The 25,841-nt window shown below is 29.9% G+C and overlaps 1 protein-coding gene across 3 annotated transcripts in view; it reads right to left on the bottom strand.

Moving 5' to 3' along the window:
- The window catches only part of Edem2 (ER degradation enhancer, mannosidase alpha-like 2), a 48,414-nt gene that overhangs the window by 14,248 nt on the left and 8,325 nt on the right, over positions 1–25,841 (bottom strand). For all 3 annotated transcript variants that reach the window (XM_014436886.3, XM_014436884.3, XM_014436885.3), the window contains exons 5-13: positions 25,112–25,264; positions 22,357–22,510; positions 21,752–21,880; positions 20,827–21,030; positions 19,149–19,274; positions 18,769–18,873; positions 18,237–18,424; positions 16,933–17,101; positions 15,299–15,457 (exon numbers count right to left, since the gene is read on the bottom strand). In XM_014436886.3, coding sequence (XP_014292372.1) covers positions 15,299–15,457; positions 16,933–17,101; positions 18,237–18,424; positions 18,769–18,873; positions 19,149–19,274; positions 20,827–21,030; positions 21,752–21,880; positions 22,357–22,510; positions 25,112–25,264 — 1,387 coding nt within the window. The remainder of the gene's footprint in view (positions 1–15,298; positions 15,458–16,932; positions 17,102–18,236; positions 18,425–18,768; positions 18,874–19,148; positions 19,275–20,826; positions 21,031–21,751; positions 21,881–22,356; positions 22,511–25,111; positions 25,265–25,841) is intronic.

Raw genomic sequence — 25,841 nt, forward strand, 5'->3', positions numbered from 1 at the left:
TATTTATTTATTTATGTTGTTTCTTTGCTGACCGCACTCCCCGATCATCGTCTCCTATCAGTAATCTATGGTTAACTATCTATACCTCAGGAAGATTAAATAGCTGACAGAGGAGTGCAATAAAATCTGTGTCTAGATACTTCTCTTCTATTTATTATTTCCTTTTAGTAGACAGCACAAGGTTTCAGGTTTCATCTAGTACGGATTATAAATTTGAGTATTATATATGAGGCATCCTAAATTCAGTCATTCAGTAAGTGCTTAATAATCTTAAGTACACAGCACAAACATTGATTAAATTAAAATTAAATCTGAACCACTACAACCCATGAAGGGTCAGGGGTTCAGTACTTTGTAAGGAAGTACTGTTACTAGACCAACGGTTGTATATACAAGCAGGTGATTTGGTCAGAATCACGCTTGACTGCCAGATTTTTACCCAATTAAGGTGGGTGGACTCCAGGGGGGCTCCAGAACCCACAAGAATTGACTCACGGCTACAGTGTAACAGAAAACAATTTTCTGTCCAGCCCGATTCGAACTTGGGTCCTTGGACTTAGTAGCTACAGGCCTTACCCCGAAGCTACCCACACCTCGCACAAACATTGGCAAACAATAAATATTGATGGGTGAATTGAATGCATCAGTTCTGAGGGTTTTGTCAGAGCAAATTCTTGTAGTCCATTACTCCCAATTTATGATTTTTATGAAAATGCAATGTTTTTTTTTACTAATATCAAATTATCATCAAACTCCGCAATTGGTTCGATAATTTTAATATTTTTGTTGAATGCATGCATTGCATCAACTAGAATATAGATGCAACTTTTGAATCCATTAGTAAATAACATATTATTAAATAATATGTTCTCTATAATCTAAAACTCAGAAAATCTCTATTATGTCTTTTGAGATGATAAAATTAGAGGTTTATATTTATTGTCAGAATATCAAGTACATATAAATGAAGGTGAATGAATAAGTATATATTAATCAAGACATAATTTTTAAATATTGAAACTAGAAAATTGTCAAGTTGAATGTAGTAGAAAGGGTTTTAGAAATATTTTCCCTACTACATATTTGTGAAATAATAGATTTTTGAAGATATAAGAACATTGTGATCTAGAGAACTCTTTCATTTTTACTATTTGAATATTTTATCTGTATTCTAGTTGCGTTTCACCAGCTTTAACACAAGTTTTCTGTTACATGTTCTGAATGCAATAATTAGAAGACAAATATCTACATATTTTTTTCTATCCAATAATCTTAATACTGTGGGCGAAGTGCATGAATTCACTATATAGATGTATTCAACTAAAGATGACATCTCTACGTTATAAGCCAAAAGGTTTTTTTATAAGCCCCTTCTTTAGTAATAATAAGAACTTTCAATACAATTAATGCTTTAACACTTGAAAAAAAAATTTAATGTATGTGAGGAGAAGATGGCAAAGTAAAGATATACAAATCAGTAAAATTTATATATTATAAATATTGACCATTTTATGCTACAGCCAACTATAAACACCTCATTATATTTAATAAAAGGGATACAGGTTAACAATTGGTCAAATATCTCTCCAAAAATGTTAAAAGTGTGACATTTGTAACTACCCTGTTATTTAGTTCAGCCTAAGTATCACTGTTTTTCTTTTCTACTAACAACTTTTTATTCTTTTAGTAGAAAGTTTAAATCCAATTGTACTTAGCCAATTATCTAAATCATCCATCATAGGTTATAAGCGATTTTTCGTACAAAGAATACAGATGTAGTAATAATAGATAAATATCATAAACAAATAATAGAGTTTTGGCTGATTCCTATATTTAATTAGTGATTCTGGAAATGGCTACTTTAAAAATTGTTGTCCGGAAACCGCCCCATTCATCGACTTAGCCATTTATTTTGGTCTGTTTTTGAGAAAGGAATGTTCCAAATTCAACTTGAAGTTGAGTAAAACAGTACATTCATATAATATAAATAAATCACCTAAATTCACAAAACCATCAATTTGTTAATTATAAGTTTCTTCCACACAATGCCAAAAGCTCTTTTAATGTTGAAAAGCATTGAAACAATTACGAAATTAGCTAAATGAATGGAAGGCATCATATTGACATTTTAATTATACTATGACGTTCTCTGAATCCACATTGAATCTCCAAAATCAGTTTATTTTGTTTTATAAACCAATTTAAGCAACTATTAAGGGCTATTGATTGATAACTAATGGGAAGCTGTTTGACTTTATTTATCTTGTGAATATAAACAACTAATGATCCTCTCCAAATATTAGGAAATCAAACATTTGTATAGATTATGTCCATAATAGTCAAAAGCATAAATTTGCTTGCTAATAGGAGCATTCAATGATATCAAGGTCAGGGGTTTGGGATTTATATTCATTTAAAACAATATTTAAATCACTACTAGTTATTAGAGAGTTAATTAATGTGGTACATACTTACATATCACTTTAGGTTCTAGTCAAGGTATTAAGAACAAGGGCGGAGTATCCCATATTTTTATGAAAATTGAATGTCAAAGCATTGCAACAACAAGATTAGAAGGACATTCACAGACCTAGGAAAATATACTTGAACTAACAATATTTTGTAAATTAAATTCTAACAATTACTCAGTATTCACTGCTATCAGTTTCTAACTTATTAAAAGAATTTATCAAATGTTGATACAGTTAAACTTTGAATTAAGAGTTGGAGGTTTAAAAAGTTATTTATCAGACATTGATACAATAAAAAACAATACTTAATTTACATATTTTACAAATATCCAAAATGAGCTGTTTTAGTCAATCAGTCGTCATCAGATCAGTATTGATAGAGCTCTCAAAATCACGGGTTCAGAATTATTCTACACTTAACAGAGATCGTTATAAATGATATCCAGTGTATATATTGGGTTGTACAATAAGTTCATAGTGTTTTTTACTGGTGATTTCAATAAAAACTTCAGATTCTTGTAAAGATTTATTAATAAATTATATATGACCCATTTTAATCTATTAAATGTTGGCATTTTTAAGGTAATTTTTTCAATTCCATCCTCAGATTTTTGTGCAATGAACTCCTCTATGTGCATGAGTCCTCACAGCAAATTAAAGTGTTTCCCGTTAAGAGAATTTTGAAGGGCCCGAAATAAGTGAAAATCTGTTGAGGCAAGGTCAGGTGAATAGGGTGGGTGGAGGATCACATCCCAGCCAAACTCCAATAATTTCTGCCGGGTCTGCAAAGACACGTGAGGACGGGTGTAATTGTGATGGAAAACTATGCCTTTACGATTAGCCAATGCTAGATGCTTTTGTTCAACTTTACGCATACATGAGATATGTTAAGCGTTTCTGCGACATCCTGTGCCATAGAGTGAGGGTTGTCTGTGACCAATGCTTGAATTTGGTCATCATCAACACGACGACCCGAGCACTTTGCGTCTTCCAAGTCAAAATTTCCAGTTCAGAACCGAGCAAACTACTTATGGACGGTGCTTTCTCTTAAGGCATCATCGTCATACACACTGCAAATTTTGTTAACCGTCTGTACAGCAGATTTTCCTTTTTGGAAATAAAAATTATTAAATGAAAAAAATTCATTTTTTTCTCTTCCATTTCAAGCAAGCAAAATACTACTTAAAGATAAGGAATAAGGAAACTGAACCTTAACTAATCCTTCTTTAGAATATGTAAACATTATTGACCAAGTAAACATGATTTTATAACCACAGAGAGGATTAAATTGAAATGTTGAAAAATATTTTGAACTTATTTTACAACCCAATACAAAGAGTGAACCGTAATTGTTTAGCAATAGCTGCAATATAGAATAGAAAAAAATCTGACATAGATAATGGTCCAATTCTCTTCAGAAAAGGAGAATATTGATATTTTGTGTTTTTTTAAATATCATGTTTTCTGTTTAATAGCGTAAACTAAATAATTATTTAAATTTTGTAGTTTCAAGTTAGTTAACAAATTTTTCTTTAAAAAAAAAATTATATTTTTAAAATTGTACGAAGTTTTTTTTTTAAATTTAATTTTAAAATGATTTTATATTTGAGATTTTTTTTTATCCAACTCGTCTTAAAGTCGTAAATCATGACAAACTATTGGAAGTAACTATCACTTAGAGTTATTCAAAATTTATGGGTCAAAATCTGTTATACCCAGACTTGAAACTGGGCCCAGGTGTTTTGGAGTTGGGCAGACAAAAAACAAGTTTCACCAAAATTGGTCATCAAATAGTTCTGGTGAACTCATTTTTTACTATTTTCCTTCCATTTATTGCATTCATTGTTAATTATCATCTTGCATTAACTTCAATGATTTTCAAATAATGCAACAATATCATGGAGTAATAAGTGAATTATTTTTTAAGCACACTTCATTTTTGGTAAATATAGAGTTAACTAAGTATATAAAATAAAATTACTTATACTCATTTTAAATTCTAATTAGATCCTTAAATCTCTTAAAGAATAAAATTGAATATAGAGTTCTAAACTAAAACATGTTATTCAATGTAAAAGAGAAAATACATACATATATTTTATTCATTATTCATACTTACATAGAGGAATATAACCTAGCATGTTAAAGTTTTTCTGGAAATTCAGCTAGTTCATAGATACTATTGGAAGCCATCCAGAAGGGCATTATTTTTCATGTTAAAAAATGGTCCAGGAGATGGTCATGAATGGACTGTTTCCTTGACCAACTTCTTTTCAATATTTGTAATTACTTAAGCTTGGTTGTGAACTACTAAGCTGCCCATATAAGTTAAAGATAAGGAGAATACTTAGTATTTCTTGTATTTAACATAGCAGTAGAAGATTAAGTTAAAAGATAGAAAAATAATTTATATATTTCAAACTATTTTGTTATAAATAAATGAACTCATGTTCATCCTTTTAATCCTCTGAGTTCTATGGGGTGCTGATAGGAACCCAAACATTTCTTATTTTTTGAATAAGAGAAATCCTTTAAAATTTATAATATTCGATGAATTTTAACAGAAGACTATCAAGAATTAATATCAAAATTATTAGAGGCTAGTTTTGAATATGTACAACCTTTTTTTTTCTCAAAAATTTCAGGAGCTCTGTGGTATCAATAAAATAAATATAAAAATGTTTTTTATATGTAAAGAATGTTCCTCATAACATAATAAATTTATAAAAACAACTAGAATAATAATAAAGGAAACGCAGAATACTAAATCAAACAACAATTCTTCAAAATGAGATCAGGTACAGAAACAGAGAAAACATCCATACAAAGGGTGCTGGAAGATCACCTAGAAAACACCCATCCTTTACTAAGTGAAACCTAATACCAAATAGCCCCATAACCCAAAGCAGACATAAGTGAGTAAGTATCAAATACTAACAAAAAAGATTTTAACTCATAATTAGAATTTTTTATCAGTAAATTTTTAAAGCAAATCAAAGCAAGGCTTGAAAGAGAAAAATAAAAATGGAAAATGGTATAAATATAGATAAAACAAAAGTAAAAAAATAATAATAACATTGGAAGAAGATATCTTGCTGTATGAAGTAGATTGTTGGTGGCGGTTAATATAGGTATCACAATAGTAGAAGAAAACCATTTATTGTTAACTAATGTTTCGCCCCACTTTGCAGGGCTTCCAGTCATAGCTGTCAACTGAGTTCTCATCTTTGTTTCAATCTGGCAGCTCTGCAAAGTGGGACGAAACGTTAGTTAACAATAAATAGTTTTCTTCTACTATTTGATACCTTTATTGACCACCACCATCCAGACTATCTTCCTACAAAATAATTATAATAATAAAATAATAAGATCATTTCTGAATAGGAAGACAAATTAATTAATAAGCCAAAGCAAGAGGAAAAGGATTTTAAACTGTTTTAAAAATGAGCAAAAATTATAATAAAGCAATAAAAAAAAGAAGCCATCAATGTGAAAAAAGGCTAATCTTGTTGGCACAGTTGAATATAACAATATATGAGTTGTCTTGAAAGTTAACAAGAAGAACAAACTACCTTGATTAGTTATGAAATGGTCACCATAATGAACAGACCACAACTCTTTTCAGTTTTTTTAATCATGAGTTAAACCAAAACATCATTGAGAAGCATATGAAACCAGAATCAACTAATGGTCACTGAGAATAATAACTCTGATAGTAAAAGATTTAATTAGTTAAACTAAGAACTTAATAATTACCTTGATGAAATCAAGGGTTTATTCGATGGACTTTTTGAATACGGTCACATTTATATAGGGACATTCAATTAATAAGTTTGTCATCATTATTCGTATACTATACTGCATTACTGTTATTCGTGTTTATTAGTTATTTCTTATAATCTATTTTTTTTATTGTACTAATTGGCAAAAAAAAATACATATATACACATAAAAAAAAAAACACATCAAGAACCTTTATAAGAAAGAAAAAACTTTATTAAAAATTAATAGTGATTTACAAAAAATGATTAAATATATATAAACTACACTATAAATACAGAAAATATAACATAAATAAAATTTCATTTAAAATAATCACATTGAAAAATAAAAGTATATCATAATAAATATTTCAATTCTGATGAAATTATTATAATCAGTGATTATTTTAAGACAGAAAACAATAAAATTATTTTTTTAAATCATGTTTCCTCACAAAACAAACATTGGAAGCGCTTCATTATCCACCTAGCAAATCTAAAATTTAACTATTATTAATTTCTATAAACTATATTTTGAAGCAGTTACTTCAAAAAAAGTAAAAAAATAATCATTTTTTAAACATATATATTTAAATAAATTAATAAGATACAATAAAAAAAAAAATGTTTTCTATACTATCCGAACTAGAAAGGAAATTTGAAAAGCAAGTGTAGGAAAAAAAGTACATTAATATGGTTAAAAGTGCTCAGTATTTTAGAGAAAAAGTAATTTAATGTAAAATACTGAATTTTAAAACCATGAGTTAACAAATTAAAATTATAATACGAGTAAACGTGTTTCAGTAAATAAAAAGTGAAGAAGAGAAATCGCTACCTCTTAAGAGTAACATTTCTTTAAGAAAGGGAAGGAACAACATAAATCAACAGTTGGTTTTTTTTAAATTATTACTAATGGAAATAATTAATAAAATGAATTGTATGAAAACAAAAACAATTGTAATATTATAATGAAAAGCAACGTAAATTCAGTCTCAACCACCCTAAAATAAATATATAAAGTGAAAATGCCCAACTGCATAGTAATGATAAGTTTCGTGCCTTTCTTTTTTTATCCTATTCAATAATACAAAATAAATCGGAAAAACTAAAATATATAGCTTTAATGTTAAATTTAAACAAAACAAAAAAAATTAACCTAACTTCCTAAACTAAGATATTAAAATAGAAAAATATATCTTAATAATTTATTATCACAATTTGAATGGAAGATTTGTTCAATTGATGTACAATACTGGATTACATTAAATCGAATCATCATGAGGACAGTCTTGAATAGTTTATTCTAATTTTTAAATAATGGTATAAGCTAATTTCTTAATCTTGCTATAATAGGTGGACAAAAAATAGCGAGGACATTGTAAATGTGAATAATTGTGCCAAACATAAAAAGAAGGAGTACAGCTGAAGAACCCCTCTCAGAATCGTTCTGCAATAGGAAAACAATATACAATAATAGAATCTACCTCAGCATTAAGCATTTTTAATAAATTCAAAATGTTTTAAAGTTATTGATGCATAGGAAAACAGAAAACAATAAATTTGATTGTATTTAAAAACCCCATTAAATGATATAAATAATCATTAAATATTCTAAAATGTAATTTCCAAATAAACGACTCAAACACACTAAAAATTAATTAATGTTTAAAAAGAAAAACAAAATCTTCAGAATAATATTCTCAACAGAACCATGGGGACATACGGCTAATAATAGAAATGATATATAAAATGGTATTAATCACATTTTCTTACTTTTAACAAAGAATACTTGCAAACTTAGAATACCATGAGCTACTAAATTGATAGCAGTTCACAATACTATATATGTTCACAATACCTTTATTTCTTTAAATATAACAACAAAAACTCGAGGATCAAAATCTCCTGCCTGTAAAAATCTGCCCTCCTCAAAAATTTTGATAGCACAACTTGCACCATGCATTCCCCTCTCCTTCTAGTACAAGAGTACAAGAGCCCAAGAAGAGAAAAAAGCCCAATTTCTGATTACTTTAATGAAAACTATGTATAATTAATAGTCAAAATTGATGAGTCTGCCAAGTATAGGTAGGGGGAATAAAAAATGACGGCTGTTTCAAAGCGATAAAAAAAAACAACTAATTTTTCATTCGGAGCTCTATATCTTAAAAAGTATAAAAAAAAAAAACAACACAAGGAAACCTAAGAGAACGTCATTTAAAGAAGAATAAATTTGCTAAAATATGAGCCCTAAGAGTTTTTTAAGTTAAATAGTTTTCGAGATATAGCTTTTTAAAAAGCAACATTTCATAAAAATGTTGTATGGGACGTACTAAAAGATCAGTAGTTAGTGAATTTATTTTGAAAAATTTATATCTCAAAAACCATTCGACGTACATATGTCTATTAGCACTCAAATTAAAGCTAGTTTAATGAGCTATAAAGTAGTTCATGATGTTTATCTTCGTAGGAGTAATAGTTTACATGAAATTCGCTAAAATAAATTGATTTATAGTTGTTTGGACAAATTTTCATTTGCCAAATTTATATTCATGTGTGAAAATCATAAAAACTACTACCCCTACGAAGATAAGTGTCATAAACTACTATATAGTAAGTTAAATTTCCTTTATTTTGAGTGTTGGCAGACATATGTGTGTCTTAGGATCTAGAGATATATTTTTTCAAATATCCAACATTTTATACTAACAACTAGAAATTAACATTTTGTGAGTTTATTTTGTCAAATACCATAAAAACTACTACTCCTACAAAGATAAACATAATTAACTATTTGTAGTAAATTTAACTAGCTTTAATTGAAGCGGTGGCAGTCATCAGTACGTCCAATGGTTTCAGAAATAAAGTTTTTCATAAATCAAATTTATTGTCCGAACAACTATTAATCAATTTATTTTAGCAAATATCATGAAAACTACTATTCCTACGAAGGTAAAGGTCATAAACTTCTTTATAGTCCATTAAACTAGCTTTAATTTGAGTGCTAATAGACATCTGTATGTCACATAGTTCTTGAGATATAGATTTCTCAAAATAAATTAACTAACTACTAATCTTTCAGTAGATTTTTAAGAAATTTTGCTTTTTAAAAAGCTATATATATCGAGAACTATTGGACATAAATAGCTCTTTTAGGGCTAATATTTCAGCAAATTTACTCTTCTTTAAATAATGTTCTCTTAGTGTTGTTGGTAATTTTAAGATATAGAGCTCCAAATGAAAAATTAATGTTTTTTTAAGGTTTTGAAACAGCCGCCATTTTTCAAACCCCTTACCAATACTTGACAGACTCATCAATTTTGACTAGTAATTATACATAGTTTTTTATTGAAGTAATCAAAAATAGGGGTGAGATAACTGCCTTTTTTTCTTCCCGGCTCTTGCACTATTCTCGGCACTCCTAACTAGCTCTCTCAGCACAGCTAAGTCCTAACATAGTCCAGTTCAATAAGAATAGAAACGGGTGAATTGAGGAAAGTTTTGTTGTTAACATAAATTTTGGTAACACCATAGTTTTTAGGTAGCATTACACGAATCTCAGGTTTTATAAATTATTTATTATGCTATAAATATATGAATGAATAGGTGGTTCAAACAAGGGTATATGTAAGATTTTTTTCAAAATTCTGTTTAAAGCATCAAATAAACTATAAGATCATCTGCATACCATTTTAGTATTGAAATGCTTCATTTCCAATTTCATGCATTTTGATAGAGATCTTATAAAACAGAATATTGAAAAATGTAACATGTACCCTTGTCTGCCCCACCTATTCAAATCTTCATAAGAATAACTTCCAATTGTTTATATTTTACGATTAATTGTGTCAAAAATACAAATGTAAATTAAAACAAATACAAATTTTTAGTACATTGTTTGAGACTATCTTAAGAAAATTGGAAAGGCAAATACAAGGCTAAGTTTCTAAACTCAATACTAATTCAATTTAATCAATTGGTTGAATGCAGCAGCTATCATTTACCTTGAGGTTAGAGAAAATATGTTTGATTCAAATGGAAACTACTCCTGGAAGGTATCAGACCATATATATATTTTTTATAAACAAGTATAATGGATCCTTAAGAAATACTCTAGAGTGCCAAGATGAACAATTACTTGGAAGGATAGACAAGGAACCATAGTATCAATTAATATTAAAATAAAAAAAAAATTAGTTAATTTTTTTATTTTACAAATTCCAGAGTAGTTCCTAAAAAGATTGATTTATAAATATTATGATAGTTGGTACTTATGGAAATGGAATGGAAAGGGTCCAAGATAATATTTAAACATAAGTAAAATAAATTTGCGGGTGGGATACATTTTCAGAGAAAAGTAAATAAACTCATGTGGTATTAAATGTGAACTATGTTCCCCTCCTCTCCTCGAACCAGAGGCCAGAGATGTTGGACCACTCGGCTGCAAATCTGGCTGAGAGTCAGAAACCCCAGCTCATGTATTGGGAAAATGTCCAAACAACATGCTCTTTGTTACGTGCCGGCACAACAAAAAAAGAAGAGAATAGCCAAACTGCAGGAGAGGTAAAAATATGCATGTTATCAGGAAGTTGTTAAGAGGAACCAGTTTCAGAGCGTGACAGAAAAAATTATTTTGGATTCAATGGGAATCCTACACCATATTTATATTAGAATTTATTTGGGTATTGTCAACTCTATGAGTCGAAGAGGAAAAAGGGAATAAATAAAAATATCTTCGACTAGTCACAACTAATGATTTCTCCACCCTTTTAATATTGTCTATTGAACTGATCAGTATGATGTGTAATAGCAACTCAACACAGTTGAGCAGCCACTCGCAATTTTTGAGTTCCCCATTCAATTTAATACCCTCATGCTTTGTAAGAGGGCTAATCGAGATGTTCCTAATTTTTATACTGATCCTATGTTTTTAGCTATTAAGAATCAATTTCTAAAAGTAATGTTCTTTATTGTTTTATGTACCTTTTTATCAAAAACCAGAAAAGAAATTGAAATTATCAGATCATCTATCTCATTATTTAAACTGTTTATGTTTCTTCAGCACAAAATATTCCATTTCAAGAACAAATACTGAATAGGATCTGCAGTTAATTTTCGAAATAAAAAAAAAAAACACTATGGAGTACCCATTACTAAATAATGAGCTCACATAATTAGACCATCAACTCCATAACTCATCCAGTCAATGGAAACGAAAAGTCATCAGTGATTCATGCTCAATAAAAAAGATATGGGTAGATTTCCATTGATGAGTTAAGAGATATAGTCTGGTGGATTAGCAATTCCAATGATAAGTTCAGGGCTGAGTTTGGAAACTTGTCCCAAGCCACAGGAGCAAAAATTGTCTACATGGAACAAGGTTTCACTGAATAAGATATTTAGAAAATATATAATAATAATAATAAGATAAGATATTACACGGAAAACATTATTTAAAAAATCCACAGAGAAAAAGTAATGTGGGAAAGCTATGCACAAAGAATTCCAGACAATGAATGCGGATATTATTATTGTGAGGATTCCCAAGTTACTCGCTTGTAAGAGCAACAATATAAGAGTGTACTGTAGGGCAGTCGGCAGGTTTACGACAAAGAGCAAAGGTGATTTGATGAGATTCACCTACATCCTCCATCTCGGCACAACTCCTTGAGGGCTGTGACAAGGGACTGGAGAGTCTGGGACGCAATCAAAGGGCTACCATTAACTGCAAGTATACATGTGCCATCGGCATATGGTGATAAAACTAAATTATCAAGATGTATATACATATACTAAAAAATACAGACCCTGGGTTTTACAGTTGGAAATTGAGATCAGACGTATAAAGAAGCTGGAATCAACTATATTCATCCCAACTGAACTGATTAAGGTGTGTGGAGAAGTTGGAATCCTTAAAATATATCTATTAGTGAAAGAATCAGGGAAAATGAAACGATGAAAGAATCTAAACTGAATCCAGTTCACAAAAGGGACCGAGAACAGATTTTAATAACTGTCAGGAAATATCTTTTAACAAATTACGATAAAATAATTAAAAAGAAATAACCTAGCATACAAATATACTGAAGAAATTATCAATATAGTTTTAGATGAAACCTATAAACCACTGATCAAATATTTTCCTGTCGAAAAACATTGAAAAATAAAAAATAAAAAATTTAGAACACAAAGGTTTAGTGTAGTTAATTAACCTTACACAAATTTCAAAAGGGCTAACAATTCTATTGTCTGCCATAAACAGTTTATTTTTATTGTACAGAGAATACTAAATAAATTAGTTAATCTTATTATGATGTGTAACTATGAAACGAATAATAAAATTCAAATTAGGAATTTTCATTATGTAAAGTTCAAAGACCATTCAAGTTTAAAAAGAAGGGACTCCATTTTCCAGTACTAAAAAAATATTTTGGACCTACAATAACATTAAAAATGAAATCAAAATCCAAATTAGTTGGAGAATTATTTAGTTCTTGCCTTCTTTCCACAAACTCAAAACTTTAGTTTTTACAAATCTCTATTAATTTCTACTGTTCTTTACAGAAGGGAGACATAGCAGTGTCATTAAGGAAATAATGATGCCTTATGCCAACAATGCTAATATCTCTTGAATTCAAATAGTATATTAACACAAAAACAAATTTTCCTTTTCACTTAACTACTCGGAACATATCTTTCTTAGAGTTTTCTTCATGTGGATTAGGTAAAAAACAGCCTCATAATGCATCATCATCTGATTTAAACATAGTTCAAGCTCAAATTATAGTTTATTCAAGCGTACTAGTATCATATGGTGTCAAAAGGAAATTCTCCGTTCTTGTACAAAAACATCGACCATGTTTGTTTATCAAGCATACAGTTAGGCATGTAGTAGCCTTATTAATATTTCAAACATTAATCAAGTCAAAGAGTATATAGAATAAATGTAAAAATATCAACAAAATCATAACTTTTTGATATTAGAACAGATTTTTAAAAAAACGTGCTTGAGAATTGAGCTCCTTCAAACTTCATTTAGTCCTTCATATTATATTATCAGGCTCACAAATGTAATATTTACTCTATACTAGTACTATTAATTGATTTTAAAAAGTTTATTTCAAGATAAGCTAAGAAATTAAAAATATTGCAAGGCAGGTAAATTAAGAAATATAAATAAGACAGCATAGTTCAAAATTGATGAACTAGAGACAAATAATTCTGAATGTCTGTCTGAAAGCAACTTTGCAATTAAGAAATATATAAATTTATATTTATAGAAAAACTTTGTAATAACATCCCTCCTCTTTATAATAATTTAGGACCTATAATGTTCTTTTTTCAGTCCCAACCCCAGTGGATGGTTTTCCAAAGAAACTTTATTTACAAGGGTGGTTTGAAAAGTTCTCGGAATCACAGCTAGAGCAACAAGGTTAACACATCCTTTGTGAGTGAACACGTGGCATGAGTCACAGTGTAACGACTCTTTATAGTTGTTTTATGCGTAGTGATTTGTGACAATGGAAAAAACTGAGATTCGAGCAGTGGTTAAGTACTTTGTAAAGAAAGGTATGAAAGCAAATGAAATTCATGCCGACTTTCAGAACACACTGAGGGACACTGCTCCTTCATATTCAACTATTGCCAAGTGGACCAGCTAGTTTAAATTTGGTCGGAAGAGCTTAGATGATGGTCCACATAGTGGACCACCAAAAAAATGTTACAACCGCAGAATTTTTTGCAAAAGTACATAAAAAGGTCATGAAGGATCGTCAACTGAAAGTGCGTGAGATTGATGAAGCTATAGAGATGTCATCTGAACGGGTATATGACATTATAACCGAAGAATTGGGAATGAAAAAATTATCTGCAAGATGGGCCCGAGACAAAATCTGGCCCGTTTTAAGCACAACTAACAAGATTTTTTGCTCCGGTTTGGGACTACAGATAAATCTTGGGTCCACTACTATAATCTAGAGACAAAACAGCAGTCAAAGCAGTGAAAACATGCTGGGTCACACCCACCAAAGAAAGCAAAGGCAGTACGTTCGGCAGGAAAGGTCATGGCCTTAGTTTTCTGGGATGCAAAAGGCATTCGTTGATAGATTATCTTCCTACAATCCAAACAATTATGGGGCGATACTATGCAAACCTCCTAGACCAACTACAGGAAAAGATATGGGAAAAAAGGGCTGGTTTGGCAAGAAAAAAAATCATCTTTCATCAGGACAACACCCACCCGCACTCAAGTGCTATTGCCATGGCCAAACTTCATGAACTGAGGTATGAATTGTTGCCATGTCCACCTTATTAACCTGATTTGGTACCATCAGACTTTCATCTCTTCCCCAAGCTGAAAAGGAAAGGTATTTTGCAGACCTGGAGGAATCTCATTTTCGAGATGGGATCAAGGCATTGGAACATCGCTGGACCAAATGAATTAGTCTACAGGGAGACTATGTTGAAAAATAAAAGCAGTTTCACCAAGGTAAGACACTTCTTTCTAGCACATTCGAACATTAGAAGTTTTCAAACCACCCTTGTATTATAAAAATCTAGTTTCCTGTTGATTTCTTACTCTCTTGTTTTGAAAGAACTTATTCATTAAAATTTCTAACATTAGACCAACTAAATATGAGAAAGGTTGACTTGAAGTTTCAAACTGTAGGAAACAAAAGTCAAGTTAACTCTGCAAAAGTGATTCTTAAGAATTTTTCATTGTTATTAGCCATTTTTTTTTTAAATACTAAATTAAACAGAAGTATATACTAATAAGTTGATTGGCCAACTGTGGGATAACTCTTAGTTATCAATGATATGAACTACGAATTATATAATTTTTTTTTCCACTACAGCTACACAAATATGGTAAGTAAAAAAAATTTGAGATAATTTGTAGTTTGCTTCCTATGAGTAAGCAGACAGTGAGTTAAATCTTAGTCAGTGCTCAATGTTTTAATGATCATTATTGTTCTAAGTAAATTTAGAAAATATAAGAGCAACTAATACTCACTATTGAGTAAATATTTGCAATGAAATACTGAAAACTAACCAAAAAATACAACTAACCTGAAAATTAGCTGCCAACAATCTTCTTCTAACGACCTGTTTGACTGAATCCGGGCATGTATCCGAAACAAAGTTTTTTAGAGGTTTGCGTAAAGCTTGTGGAAAAAGTCTCAACGATGATGGGCATTGGTAGGGGCCATCTTCATTTTCAATACCCTCCTAAAAGTAAACAATATACATTCATTATTTTTTTCTTCCAAACCAAATCTAAATGATACATACACAAAAATAATTTCATTATTCAGTCTAACTTGAATAACTAACTTAAACTTGCATAACTTTGGTTTTCTTGTTTCTTGAATCACTATTTAAGTTAGATTAGTCTTCATTTTAAGATCCACACTTAAAACCCAACTTGAGTCATACAAGCAAACAGTTGAATTGAAAAGTAAGCAAATTGTTAAAGCTATGTTCCAAACATACTTTCGAGAATTAATAAGAATTTCTCACTTAAGTATGTTTATAACTATCACTTAAAACATAGGAACCATGGTAATCAACAAAATGATAATAAAATATATCCCTTTTTCATAAGAAAAAAGAAGCTAGATAATTAAATATCTAGGAACCCACATTTCAAGTTATTATTCTGTAGAATGAGAAATAAATGAAAGGGTCAGTAACACAGAAGAATTTTAGGCTTAATTTAAAAGTTTTTTAACAACGCAGGAAATTATGGAGCAAACAAAAAGGTCGGTATATAAAAGCATATTTTTATGTAACCTGCATTACTACTATTGGAGTAATATACTTGGACCCTCACAAAATGATAAGAGGTAAGCTTCTAACAATTAACTATGATAATTAATAAAAATCAAGGGAACAACCAAAATAAATAGAGTAAGTAATACCACTATTAGAAACAAATTTTGATATGGAACCTGAGATTGGCAATCCTTTCTAACCAGAGTGGGGCTGTCAAGATTAATTTTCCAAGACTACCACAAAATAAATATTAGCTGACCATGCAAGAATGAACCCTCGCCTGAGTCCTTTATGGTCAAAGTTAGTAATACAATGAAAAAAGTTAAACTCAGCTGAAAATCACTATTATGATTTTGCACGAGTTTCAGGATTGAAATGAAAAAGGAGGTAGAAATAGAAAAAAAAAAAAGTTGTATAAAGCCTAAACACAGCAGAACAATCTATTTTAGGCTTTAGTACATCCCGTAACAATTAGATATAATTATTATAAATTGTGATTAATCTGAAGTGGTCTTATAAGATTTCAACAATAGGTTTCAACTTGTATACATCATTGCAGCTTCAGAAAGCCTGACTAATTAAAATTGTTCAAAAAAAATACTTTATTTCATTTTTGTAATTCCTATGTTATTTTTGGCACTGACCAATAGATGTAGCCATCTAGACTAATTTATAAATATGATTTTACATTATTATTACTTCATAATAATAAAATATAATTAACAATTCATTTTATATTATTCTTACCAGAAAATATATACAATAAAACTTCATAACATTCATGTTAAGAAAAAACAATATATTATTTAAATAACTTCTCTTCTTTATTATCCTCAATTTGCTGAGGTTTTTATTGATGTTCAATGAAATAAATAATTACATGTAAAAATGTGGCATACATCAGCTAAAAATTCACAAATAATACTAACGTTATGGGCTCCTAAGCTGTGATTAGTCACAATCCGAGAAAGACTAAGAGGTAAAAGATGTGCTTCAGTTGTGAAGAGAAAATCATCCAAATCGATGATTAGATCGCTGGGTTCAGCGAATAGCAGGTAAAGGTATTTGAATGTTTCTGCGAGAACATAAGAATCCATCCTAAACAGATATAATCATCTTCTAAAATTTATAATTATCAAAATTTTGAACATATATTAAAATAATTTTATATTTAGCAAGTTAATATTTTTATTTCTGAACTTTACTACACCAAAAATTAAAAAAAAAAAACTATTGAAAGTGAAGAAGGGACCACATAAAAAAAAAAAAAGTTCATTCTATTTTTAAATATTGTCAGGTGAGCACCATGAAACTTTTAGACAAAACTGAGTTAAAGATGATTCAGGTTGCTGTTTAAGCAGTACATCTACCATGACCTCCAGCCACTTATGCACCAGTCTTCGTCTCAAGGACATTAGACAAAGTTTTAATGCCGATGAGACTGTTGGGTCAAGATACATGAGACTTTATGGGTTGTAAGAATTCTTATGGTGGAAGTCTAGATCTTGTGGCAAGGTGGAAAATTATTTCAGTATAGTACATAACTAACACTATTTCAGACATTTTTTTCCTTGTTTCAGGTTTAATTATGATAGCTTTGCTCTTAAAGATTCTCCTTCTATCATAGGTTAACACTTATGAAAAATAGTTCAGTTTTTAAACTTTGAGTTAGAGAGGTGAAATTCAGCATAGATTTTCTTTAAATCTAACTATGGAAAGTAAGAATTCAAAAGTTTAGTTTTTAAACTTTTTAACTTATGCAAAGTTAGTTTATAAACTTTGGGTTTAATAAGTTAAAGAGGTGAAATTCAGCATAGATTTTCTTTTTAAGCTAACTATGGAAAGTAAGAATGCAAAAGTTTAGGATAGGTGAAATCACAGCATTATCCTAATAAACAATTATTTTTGTGGAATTTTGAGGTGAATGATTCTTTTTCTCCAAAAATAAACAATAACATATCGCAGCTGAGACAAAGAATGAACATTTATTGAATTAGACACATTATTATAATTTCATATGACCTATTTCAACATCTTTGTAATATAAATTTTAGAGGTAGATTCAGTTCAAATTAAAACTAGCTGATAATTCATAAAATAGAGGAAGGTAAGGTTTGTTCAATTGTGAAACATATATTCCATACAATATTTCTTTAAAAAAATACATTTAAAGGTGGTGTGTAATTAAAAGTGTATATGTAGAACTTGTTTTAGATCAACATAGTATTCTCACCTATCATCATGGCGACCTGATCTTACATCAGAAAGAGCAGCATAACCACAGGGTACTCTTGTATGTGTCTGTAAACCTCTCAAAATTTTCTCACCCACACGTAAATAATGGTGATCACCTGTTGCTCGATAAAGGAAATAAGTAGACTCTAAGAACTCAGGCCTTAATGGGTACTCACCCCAGTGAACCTAGAACAAGAAATCTTGTAAACCAAAATGGAAGCATTACTTTTTAACTCACAATTATAATTAATACTTCTTAGGATTTTAACTAGTAACTAATGGCCAAAAATGGAATTTTTGAAATTAAGAGACGCTTAAATACAAAGATTTGTTGAAAACCATCTTATTCATATATTCATTATATTTTCCTTAACAAGTATTGCTAGAAAATTAAAACAAAAATTTGAACCAAATGTAAGACTTTTCTTATCCTTTATCAGTAGAAAAAGCAACAAGTAAAAATTGACTGCATTATATGATTAGATTAATCTAATCAAGACAAGGAACAGTACAAAAAACAAATGAAATACCTGGAAGTCTGTGGTGAATGCTTCTGGTATAAAGGTATGGCGCTGCATTACTTGATAGAGCATTTCATGCGTTTCCACTGCTGGTTTTAGGTCACCACTCAAAACCTAAAAACATATGTATATATAAAGTTTAAAAAATAAATTATAACCTGCACCTAAAATTATTTTGGATTTTAAAGGCCATACATTGATAGTAGACAATGAAAATTTGTTAACTTCAATAAGAAAACTTAGAAGCTATGAGGTTTTCATTGCATAACAAAATATTTTATCCATAATGCATTCATAATGCTACATGTAATGAAATCACAACTGAATATCAAAAATAATAATGCCACTAGTCCATTACTAAACATGTAAATAATACGTAAAATACAAACCTGAAGTCCTGGCCAAAATGCTAACAGTGCATCCATGAAATTCCTGGCATTTGTATGGGGGCGATGCATGTGAACATCTAAGAGCATAGGTCCTTGGCTAACATATTTCATTACCGCAGAATAATGCTAGAAATAAAAATTAACTATTTATTTTCTTAAAAAAATAAAATACTGGTTAATTAATTAAGTATATAGTTCAAGTAATGTATATTTAATTGTAACATGGAATTTATAACATAGTAGTTAAGTACAATAAAAAATTATAGAAGTTAATTGATTTTAGCTAGCAGACTTAAGCAATCTGTTCATGGATCGTTGCCCATGCTAGGCTTAGAAATGTATTTTTCTAAAAGTGCAAAAAAAAAAAAAATTTAACACCATTAGGTTTGTAGAAGTACAGAAGTAAGAATTTAGTTTAAGTTGCAACTAAGAATCGATTGCCATCATGCATGAGGGCCATTTTCAACAATTCGAACTCAACTTGACTTCAATCTCATCTCTGCAATATTAATAACTTTACCCACTTGAAAATTTCAGTAACAAACTAACTGGTATTGTAAAACTTTCATATTCAACCCATTTAGCTACGGTTTTTTTTAAAAATTAAAATCTGTACCGCTACAATCCATGAAGGGTTAGAGGTTCAGAATTTTGTAAGGAAGTACTGTTACTAGACCAATGGTTGTGTAAGGAGGTGATTTGGACAGAAATTATTTTTTTTTTCAGAATCACGTGGCCATAGTGATAGTGGCCAAGCGAATTATAATGACCCATTAGGATTCTCAAGTCAGAAGTGGTGCTGGTTGATTCGGTCTGGGCAAATGGACTTCTTTAATAACTTTTTCATCATTTATTACAAAACATGTTGTATACCATCTAAGTGGATTACTTTGCTCCCTACGTGATAACATTTCTTCATTGACACCTTATATGAATTATTTAATTGTGGTACTAGGTTCAATTTTAAATTGAATACTCTTTCAATTTTAATTTTAAATCTTCAAATGTAAGTTCTTTCAAATCATTAAGAAATATATACATAATTTGGATTTATTTTGGTCTAGATATACATTGAATACAAATTTCTGTTTCAATATAACTTCTTTTATTTTACTCTACTTTTATTTCAATGATGACAGCCTTAAGTGTACCAGCTATTATTGATTACCAGTTTTTTTTTTTTAACCTGGCACAAGTGTATAATTGAGCCACTAAGGGACTATTGTACGCCGCTCCTTTCCTCTCTTCAAAACAGGCCTAATGTCTGTTTCCCAGGTGTTCAGTATGCATTTTAGAAATGAAGAACAGTGGCATAAATTCTACCAACATATTCATAAACTTTGCTCCACTTTTTGATGAAAAAAAAAAAACACGTATATAACATAAAAAAAAAAAAGAGTAAACTTGTGAACTTTTCTTTCATTTACACTCTAAGGAAGCTGAGGTATAAATTTCATACTTTTCTGACTCCTGTAAGAGGATCTAAAATGCAAAATAAAAAAAATTCTTAATTTGGTGCAAAGTAATCCACCTTCATAATAACTTAAAATTCACTCAGAAAAAAATATCTTCACTAAAGGAACTAAAATTGTTCAGCACAGACAGGTATAAGCATAGCTAACTTACCATTTAAAATTAATATATTTAAAAAAATAAATAAGTGAAATCATAGAAGTACCTTATTGAATCTAGACAGATATTTTGAATTTCCAAGAAGGATGTAAGCTTTTAAACAATATTCATAATAAGAATCAATGCCCGCTCCTACACCAGATTCACGCCTGACCCATCTACCACTTTCTACATCTAGCACAGCACCCATTAAACCTGACCCTCGATGTCTTAATCCCCATAAGCTGTCCATTCCTTTATCAGCTTTTTCCTAAAATCAAAATATAAAAAAACATAAAGTATATATCTAAAACATGTTATTCAAGATTTTATAAACTTGAGATAGAATAATAAATAAATATCAGCCTTGACTTCGCCATTAAAATTTTTTGATTAATTAGTTTAATGCTTATTAAAAAAAAAAAAATTATTCTGGGACAAATTTTCTCAATAAATAAAAGGAATTAAACAAGTTTATGGTTAAGGCCCAGCAAATAGAATGGCTTTTAGTTCACTTCAGAAGGATTAAAACTTATACCATGCAGTGGAAAAGGTTGAGGTTTGAAGGTAAATACTGTTAAATATAAAATGGTGGTATATAGAGTCCATGAGTAAGTTCTTTCTTTATAGTGTTAATAGGAGTGGGATTTTATTAATAAATATAATATTATAATTAATGTACTGCAATGCAAATATGAATGAGTACATTTTTAAACTGACTTGTAAGTCAGTACTTTGACATTTTAATTGTATATATACATTTGACATTTAAACTTTGAATGTCAGTTTGAACATCTGCCTCTTAATCTCATTATTAAGATAAGACATTTTTTTAACACCCGTTTTATAAATCTATTAAATTTATTTCTATATAATTAAACTTAGTTAATTAATTTAGGTACCAGAACAGTTGGAACCAGCTTCATATTATTTTCTACTATACAAGCATGTGCGAATAAATGGTAAATAATAAATATTAAAGTAATAATAACCTCAAAAACAGTATCCCCGGTAAGACGAGAAAGGGCTGCCATTTCAAGAAGCATTGTCCCAGCACATGCTGTGCATGTTTCTCGAGAATTCCACAGCTTTGCAGTTTTGATTCCATGCCTTAAATTAACCTAAAACCACAAACCGTATACATTAGTAATCATATTATGATCATTATTATTTTGTTTTAAGAAAAATAAATAAATTTCACAATATGAATATTGTAACCTAACAGAAAACTAATGAAACAAAAATTAATGAGTCAGTACTAAATTCAGTAAATTAAAAATACCTCATCACCTACCTATACAAAATATCAAGATCACAAGATTGATGAAATATATATATTAATCAATTAAACTAATAAATAAGTCAAAATATAGTAAAAAAACTGTAATTAAATTAAATAAAGGGATATTATGTGGCATCAGATATTTTAATATTTATTTAATTTAGTAATTTTAATGTTATAAAAACCTATTGTTAAATATTTAAAGTTAAGATCCAACTAAATAGGCAGATAATTGATTAAACATTTTTTTCTTTAAAATCTAACCTAGTATGGGAGCAACAAAAATTAAATAAATCATTGAAATAAACAGTATACCCGGGCTTGAGGTATTCCAGTAGTAGTATTAAACGCTGGCAAGAGTCTGTAGCCAATATCTTTGGCCATTTCCAATAATTCTCCTCTATACCACTGCATAACACCAATCCTATCTTTCACATATTCAGCTAAAATATGTGCCGAGAGAAGACCCCTAGTAAAAAAAAGGTTATAAAATAAAATAACACATCTTTAGATTAAACTATTCTAACTATAGTCAATTAAAGAGTTTATTTCTATAAATAACACACAAAAAAGTTATTTAAATGGATAAATATGATTAATAAACAATGAAAAGGTTTATTAGCATAGATGAAAAAATTTAACTGAAAAGTTCACAAGTCTATTACATTTCACTCATCACACCTTGTGCTTTAACATTTTCAAGTTTAAACTTGACTCTCTTACATTTTTCTCCTTCATACCACATCTTGCATGGAGGGGCCTTGATCCAACGCAGCCAAGCCACACGACCCTTGTGGAGTTGCTTAATCTTTTATAGTAACTTTTTTCCAATCCTTTGAATGTACTCTTGATATAAAATTCTAGGTCTTCCTTGTGGACTCTTGCCATTGGGTCGAGCTTCCGTCATCTTTCTGGGTTTCCAGTCCTCGCTCATTCAAAAACCATGACCAAACCACAAATAGTTTTCAAAAAAACAGTCTTTTTTCTAGGACAGATGTTAGTGCATGAATTTTCACCTTGTTTCAAATCCTTTGATTTCTTATGCAGTCATTTCTAGCTTTTCCTGCAACTCTATAGAAGAATTTCATTTCATCTCTGGTGATTATGCTTATCTGCCTGTCAAGCATGATTCAGCTCTCACTCCCATAGGAAAGAGTAGAGAAGTACACTGACATGTAAATATAGAGCTTGGTTTTGTGCCCCACATCTCGATGCTTTTGCATATACTTTAATGGATTTGGTTAGCTCTAACAATCTTATTTGCTTTTTCCCTATCTATTTATGTTGGTTTCTAAATAGTGAAGTTCTCGACCACTTTGAGAACTTCATCATTACAGGCCAGTTCCACAATCTCCTTCTGAACTTGGGAAAGCAACAGTACCTTACTCTTAGAGGCATGGATGGTCCTTTTCGCTTAAGTTCCTCCTGCCATTCCAGTAGAGCTTGCAGCAGTTTCTTGTATCACTAATGAGAATGGTATCATCTGCATACCAGAAAGACTGGCTGAGATTGTCCTCATTTTTTATTTACCAATGATCCTTCAGGCCATTCACCTTCTACAAATTTCATTAATAAATACTGTTAAATAAGAGTGAACTCAGACTATCCACCTGCTTAACTCCACTATAGATTGGAAAATGGGAAAACTCTGTTCCATTGATCCCTACATTGATTTTATGGCGTTAATGAGATCTGTTGGAATATTTTTTGCAGGCAGAGCATTCCACATTTCTTGCTGTGGGACCAAGTCGAAGGCAACTTTTAAGATCCAAGAATGTTAGGTATGAGCTCCTGTCTCTATACCACGCTATTTCTAATATATTTCTTAGGATAAAGATATAGTACTGGGTCTGCCTGTCAGGGGGGAAACCTGCCTGTTCCTCCACAACTCATGATTTTTACTCCAGAATGTAAGTTTTGTCGGCCATGGACAAAAGACTGGAATCTAGGCTACCACTCCATCCCTATCCACCCAACGTAGCTTTGAGATTATCACTCTACTTGGGCAGCATATTCCGTAATTACAAACAAAAGGAGTTTCTTAGAAAACAATAATTAAAATTTTATATGTTCATTCCCATTTCCATAATTTAATTACAATACTAAACAAAATGGTATTTAGTAGATAAATAGAATCGCTACTTCACCACCATGTGTGTATCAAACAACTTGAAATATAGATGAAATTCATTAAGATAAAGCCTAAAATTTTGATTTTCAAAATGTTAAACATAGATTAGGTGGAAGAGGAGGTGCCTAGGTGGGTAGTTTCAAAGAAAAATGCGAACAGTAACAGTTAGATGTACATGTAACATCATTCCCGACCACTAAGGTCGTAAATACCACCTAAAGTCACCCTTGAGAAAGTTATTGTATTCAAGACAAATTATCTGGTTTTCAATGTATCTTCACATTCTGGATCCCTCTCAGTCCAAAAAATACTTTTTCAGCTATTGATCTGTGATTATATGCCAAAATTACTGTTTTAATGAGTAGAACAATTTTGTCACCTTCTTATTTGTTTTGTAGGGTTTCAACTTTTATGGATTTTTTTTATATTTAAATATATATTAATCACAAATTATTTTTAATTTCATTTTATATTTCTGTTATTGTATCTTCGGTTTTATTCAATAAGTATTCAAAGTGAGTAAACTTGCAACAATTTAACAGAAAAAGAGTCAATATTAATTCACAAAAAACATTTAAATAGCTTAAATTATTAAACTTCACCAATTAAGTTAATTTCTCATTACTGTATCAGTTATTATATCTTCTTTTTATTTATGACTGCCTTTATGGTAATTTCTGACATATGGGAAGATTATCTACAAGAAACCAACCTATTCTAATCAAGGTGGGGATCATGTTTTCACTTCACAGTGATGTTAAAAATAATGAAAAACGTTTGTAAGAATTATGGTTGTTACATAATTTTATGATAAAAAAGTTGTGGGAGTAGATTGGTCCTTATGATTGCACTCAATCTTTTTGAATTAAATATATTAATAAAACTAATTGTTAAAAAAGAAGAGTTGATAATAATAAGGTATAAATAATTATTACTTACCCTAAAACTCGTATATTTGTTTCAAAAACAGATACTGTAACATCTGAATCAAATGTAACATCCTTTATCACAAGTTTCACAGCATGTTCAAACTCAGCTATATCGCCAAGCACAACCAGGGTATCAAGTGTATCGATTAAACTCAGTGAAAAGCTAAAATAAATCAAAATGAGGTGTAGATAGTTGACAGTAGATATTAATGATTGGAGAAGTTTGTCGAGGGGGGGGGGATTGCGGTCAGCAAAGAACAACATAAATAAACAAAACAATATTTATTATTTATTTTATGCCGATATTTCGAGTGAATCACAAAAGATAAACAATTGATAACTGATAATTGAATAGTAAAAAAATTGATTGATAATCGTGGAATTAGATGGTAGTAGATTGAAAACAGTGAAAGATGAAATATGTAGATGTAATGCAAGTAGTATCTAAAAAACAGAAAAAACAAGTATTGAATCTACAAATTGAATAATATGATAGAAAATGAAATATAGTGAGTGACTTATATCTAAATTACAGTGTGAATATTAAATGATATACCTATACCTAAAAATATAAATATATATATGTGTATAAAGGAAAAAGGTAGAATATGGAGAATGGGAAAAGAATAATGTAAGAAATATGAGAACGAGAAAGGAGACACGTTATGGCGTAGAAGGTAGGCCTAAAACTGATTGAATTTTTTTATTTTTAGAAAGTCTCACCAGAGAGGGCGACGGAC

Source organism: Halyomorpha halys, unplaced genomic scaffold, assembly GCF_000696795.3.
Source record: "Halyomorpha halys isolate HHAL.00 unplaced genomic scaffold, Hhal_1.1 Scaffold2137.1, whole genome shotgun sequence".
NCBI classification, from domain to species: Eukaryota; Metazoa; Arthropoda; class Insecta; order Hemiptera; family Pentatomidae; genus Halyomorpha; species Halyomorpha halys.